Consider the following 5,640-nt stretch of genomic DNA (forward strand, 5'->3'; position numbering starts at 1 on the left):
TGAGACAAAAATAATAATTTCCTGACATTTTATCCATGTATTAGGTAAAATAATTGTCAATCTTTCCGTAATCACAATTCCAACCATTCATTCTGTTCTTTCAGTCTCACTTGACTTAGATTTACTTCTGGATAAAAACAGTCATTTGTATCCTACGTAGTACTAGTATAACTGAATAATTTTCATTGTGGTCTGTTCAATATCATTAACCATGATAGTGGTTCATAATAGGGATTGCAAGGAATTGCACAAAACATTAATAGAACATTTGGGCAAAAAGCAGCTTAAACAGTAAAGATTCAAATCAAACAACACTTTAAAACCTTTACTGTTGACTGCTATAACATTTCCTGAACCTATTGTTTTGGAGTTACTACAAGATAAAATAATAAACCTTATGCATTAAATATCAAACTTATCATATTGAATTTTGTGTAAGAATAAAATTATTTAGTGCACTTTCACTTGGTCATACAATATAATTTAGTGTAAATTAACATGAATTGACATGATTTTTGTCAGTATATTATCATTATTCAACAGCCAGAGATGATAGTGGAAAAGTTAACAGAAATAACTTTATGTGGGAGCTTAATAACTAATTATTTTATGCTGTTCAACCATATAAACTAGCTTCAGCTATCAAAAGGATAATTTTCATTACTTATTGTTAGAATTGCCAGATTAACTTTTAATATTATTAAAGATTTAGAAATGTTTATAACTGTAATTAACTAAAATTGTGAAGACATTTATTAAAGAATATCTCAGATTCTGCCAAGAAAAAACAATCGATTTGATTCAACAACTGAACATTTTTTATTCAAAATGTTGTTTTAAATGTCTATGACAGTAATTAATTAAAATTGTGGAGACATTTATTAAAGAATATCTCGGATTCTGCCGAGAAAAAAAAAAAATTCGATTCTACAATTGAGCATTTTTCATTTAGAATGTTGTGATAATAATTATTACTTATGCTGCTCTACATTTTAAAAATAAGCCTTGGTTTCTACAATTTGTCGTTAACATTTGACATTTAGGCATGATTCTTCACTTTTTTTAAAGCCTCTTGGTTTTCATTTTTAAAACATGAGGTAATAGTTATGATTTCCTATCTTTCTTTTTTTTGATTGATTAAAATTCCAACATATTTTAATGTCAACAGACTGTAACCTCTGTGTTTTTGTATTTTATTTATGTCATAGAACAAAGTTTGTGTTCTGTAGGTTAAGGATGTAAGTATGCAGAAACTAGAAGCTGATGTAAAAGTATTGAGAATAGTTTCGGAAGTCAAATCTGAAGAAAAACCTGACTTGAAAAGTAAAGTTGAAACTATGTTGAAAGAAGAATTAAGTGTTCCACTGATTGAGCTTTATCCTGTTAGTGAAAGAGATGAAGAAGAACAATATCTAAACACTGCTCTTGCTATAGAACATGTTAGGTAAGAGAAAGGACTGCTTATATTCTGTTAATTTTAACCTGAGGTTGAAATATACATCTCTTTGAGCTCTAAATGCCAGAAAGCTTCATTTTACATGGCATAGTAGTTTACTTTTTTTTTTAATCTTTGTGGCTTTGTTTAAGAGTTAATTACGTACCCCTTTTTATGAAAATGCTGAAATCTGTGTGATCAGGTACTTCTATCTCAGCACTTGTAGTTTGAGAGAATATAGCTAATTTTAATAGTTTTAATTGTTTCATAATGAAACACCTTTATTCTTATGGATTTTATCAGTAAAGGATTATTTAGACTTTATTGGAAATTTTATCTTTAGTAAAACAGTTTTTTAAACATTCTGTCAATTTTTTTTCTTCTTATGGTATCATACAATTTCTTAATTATTATTATAACTGCTATAAATAATGTTCTCTGAAGGGTCAGTGGTAAATCAATGGTTTTAAAACAGTAAAAATAGGGGCTTAATTGTATGCAGTGGACAGAATGCATGTATACAATTGTGTAGCTTTCTGCTAAAATAATTACAGTTGTTAACAACAATTGCTAAAGATAATAAATTATTTTTAACATGGTGTACTTTTTAATGACCCGTATCAAGAAGTATTTCCCTTTTTACGATAAACAGAATATTAGATTGTTATTTTTAGGACCAAATGTTAATGGAGATTCTAAACCATTGATGTTTTATCTAAAGGTTTACATGACGTCCTGTAATTCTTGATATTTTGGTTACATTTTAAATTTCTACAAATATTATATTTAATAGTATACCACATATTCTTGTTACTTCCTTGAATCATTGTGTTATATATAAAAAAACAGGTTTTTTTATAATTACCTTTGGAGACCGTGGGATGAGGATGAGGAAAATGATATTTTTGTTGAGAAGTGCTTGACCCAGAGACTCAGATTGTAAGTTTTATTTCTGTTACTCTGATCATTTTAGAGATCTTGGAACAATGGCTACCTATTTGAATAAGATCTGATTTATCTAGTATATCATGTAGTCATTCTTGAACAATTATAATACATTTATTTCTAAATGTGTATTAGAACATTTAATTTAGATGTGCAGAATAATTTAATTTGAACAGCAGATTTATTTTGAACAATTTTTAGAAGTTGATTTATTATGATATTTGTGTCTCTGATATTTGTCAATTGTAGCTGAGTATAAGATATGAAGAATGCATTAAGAAAAGTTCAGATGCACCTTTTGCTCATGAAGATATTGCCTTCCAAACATAGGACCTCTGCTAAGTGGTCATCACTTTTTCAGAGCAATATCCCTGACCAGGTGGAGAAGTAAATGAAGATTAGAGTATATTTGAATGTAACAAGACATTATATGTTGTTTTTAGTTAAACACATGCTTATTTTTGCTAATGGAAGCAAAAAACATAAATTATGTTTAGTACTAAAATGTACATTGGCTTTATTAACTACAAGAATCCAATATTAGAGACAAATTGTACTGACAAAATAAATAAAATGTACATTAAATCTCTTGTAGGAAGTTTACCATGTAGTTGTTTTATGCACTATAAGAAGCAATGAGACATTTGATTGAACTTATTAGACTGTTGGTCCATCAGTGTTAGTTGGATGTTCTTTCTACCAAATGACTGCCTCTGAACTGCCATAGTTTCCAAACAGCTCTATGAAATATTCAAGGAGAGCATCCTTGTATATCTTACCACATCTTAATGTCTTGCCCTTGATATTAATGGTGTTATTACTAGCACAAGCTTCATTTAAAAGTAATATGCTATCAGAGCACACTTTAAAGTTTGTTTCCTTATAACTGGGCCTAGTTTCATTATGCACTATATCTCTGGCAAATACTTCTCCATCCTATCCTACAATGTTTATAATATTTTCACCTTGCTGTGCAATGCCATTGTCCCCAGGTGGGACAACAGTAAGTCTTTCTGGTACCTGATGATGACAAAACATTGTCGAAACGTTGTACATTTGCTGTTATGTTAAATTGACATTAAAGTTTTTCTTCATTATGCATTCAAGCCATCTCCAAGCATTAACAGTAAGTCTATAGACTAACAGTACTAAAATCTGAGGTTCAGTTCCCTGTGGTGGACACAGCAGATAACCCAGTGTGGCTTTGGTCTAAAACAAACACACACATGCATTTTTTTTTTTTAATAAACAGTTGGGTCACATATTTCTTTTTAATTTCAGAAATTGATTGAAGTTTGTACTCATGTGAGTAGTCTACCTTTAATTGCATGAGCATGTACTCAGCTGAAAGTTTGGGACTTATCAACCACACCAAGAAATGCTTTGATTTCCTCTTTATAAGGACCAGTACCTTCTGAACCATACTGAGCACATCTTGGATGCCTAACCCTTCCAAGTGTAAATTTTCCTTATCTTCAAAGTTAGAAATGTCAGTTATGCCAGCCAAACCAATCTCGCTACTTGATGTAACACTTGAGGAGCTGGCAACATACAAATTTCTTTTGATCAAAATGCATGCCTAGACAAAAAACAAAACAAAAAACAGATGACCAAAAGTATAAGTTTTTATTCTTTGTTCTTGTAAAGTGCTGTAATTAACACCAGTGCAGCTAATTTTCAATTTAGAAGTTGATTTCTACTCAATATATGTTTGATTAAGAAAAGATGTTTAAAATGCTATTAATGATATTTTCATAGTCAGACAAACATGGGTGCATTTATCACAAATTGGGTTTTAAGTATAGGCTTACCTTTCATGTGAAATTGTGTTTTATCCAGTTAGCAAATTGGATCTTCATGGCTCTTGATAAAATGAAAACATTTCTTCCATATATGAATAAAATTGTTTATCTTAGTGGCTTTTGGCACAACCTATAGAGTTTCCATTAAAATGACTATCTTTGCTCATGGCATGAGAGTTTTTTAGAAGCCTTTGGTTTCAGTTCTCTGTTCACATTAATTTTTTACAGTTTAGAGCTCTATACTGTGTTTGTCCCTGTTTTTACTCTTATTTCATTACATCGCTGCTATCTTCCTCTACTAGAGTGGACTCTCTCTTATACTTGTGTTTTGACACTAAACAAAATTCTCTTAACAGAGTGGACTTTACATTCATCATTTCGTTTTGTAAGCAACATTTCAACTTGATGCCTTTGTGATATTTCTTAAGTTTTTTCTTGGTATAGCATACATTAGTGAAAGGCTGAATTTTTTTTTTTTTCTTTCTATGTATCCTCAAGAACAAAGATTTCCAGTATGATACCTTACCTCTTTTCACATAATAGCTTTTCTCATTCAGTCCTGCCCTCTATATGTGCAATTTTTGCTCACCACTAGGCTTGATATCCTACCTATCCCCACATGTTTATATGTAGTACAGCTATACTATAGCATGCAAATAAAAATGCAACAACCCTCCATCAATAGGAGTGTGACACAGCTGACTCCCTTTATACTGTAGAGTCTAATCTTCATTTCTTGATATGAAATACTAGTGTGCAGATGTCTCTTGTTTTTGCTTGTGTTTACCTAAATTTGTTTCTCTACCTTTTCTTGATAACTTGTGGATTGATTTGAAATTTTCCACTCAAATTTCTGAATTATGAATTCACAATTTCACAATACAACAACTACCGTTTTTACTCCAGCCAATGAACACAACCTGCAGTTTCTGTGGCTTTGGGCTCAACTCTTTCTGCTGAGGAGGTTTTGGTCTTAGTTCACCATACGTTGGAGTCCATCATGCGGCAGCTGAGTTTCCTGACAAAAGACCAGACATACCATTTCGTGGTGAACCTGGTCAGGATGATGATGATCTGGATATACTGTTTCCACCTCCTTCCTTTGCCATGCAATCTCAGGATTACATCTGTTGCCACTCCCATTTCTTCCTCCTCATGGTATCTCAGGTATGTTGCCTTTTGAGTTTTACCAGGCTCAATTTTCCCATCTTCATTTGACCCTCAATCCTCACCTTCTCTCACTGTTCACGAAGTTCTATCTTTTTTGGGGACTTAGGCCTCCAAGAAAGTCCTCATTCCCTTGGGTCATGCTCATGTGGGAGTTCTTCAGTGGGTGTTGCACAATCAATGGAATTTTGTTCTAGATCCCCCTGGACTCCTTTATCCTCCTCTCTCCCTCACTACATATCGAGCTAGCTTGGCGGTTTGACTGGGACAACACCATGGCTGATGTTCCTC

At 32.1% G+C, this 5,640-nt stretch overlaps 1 protein-coding gene across 1 annotated transcript in view; it reads left to right on the top strand.

The window, feature by feature from the left end:
* LOC106459866 (SHC SH2 domain-binding protein 1-like) overlaps positions 1-5,349 on the top strand; it is a gene marked incomplete at its 3' end in the record, with an annotated part of 11,427 nt that extends 6,078 nt beyond the window's left edge. Inside the window, exons 3-5 of the mRNA XM_022386421.1 lie at positions 1,230-1,444; positions 2,309-2,374; positions 5,160-5,349. Coding sequence (XP_022242129.1) covers positions 1,230-1,444; positions 2,309-2,374; positions 5,160-5,349 — 471 coding nt within the window. The remainder of the gene's footprint in view (positions 1-1,229; positions 1,445-2,308; positions 2,375-5,159) is intronic.
* Positions 5,350-5,640: the final 291 nt, after the last annotated feature.

This window comes from Limulus polyphemus, unplaced genomic scaffold (assembly GCF_000517525.1).
Source record: "Limulus polyphemus unplaced genomic scaffold, Limulus_polyphemus-2.1.2 Scaffold671, whole genome shotgun sequence".
NCBI classification, from domain to species: Eukaryota; Metazoa; Arthropoda; class Merostomata; order Xiphosura; family Limulidae; genus Limulus; species Limulus polyphemus.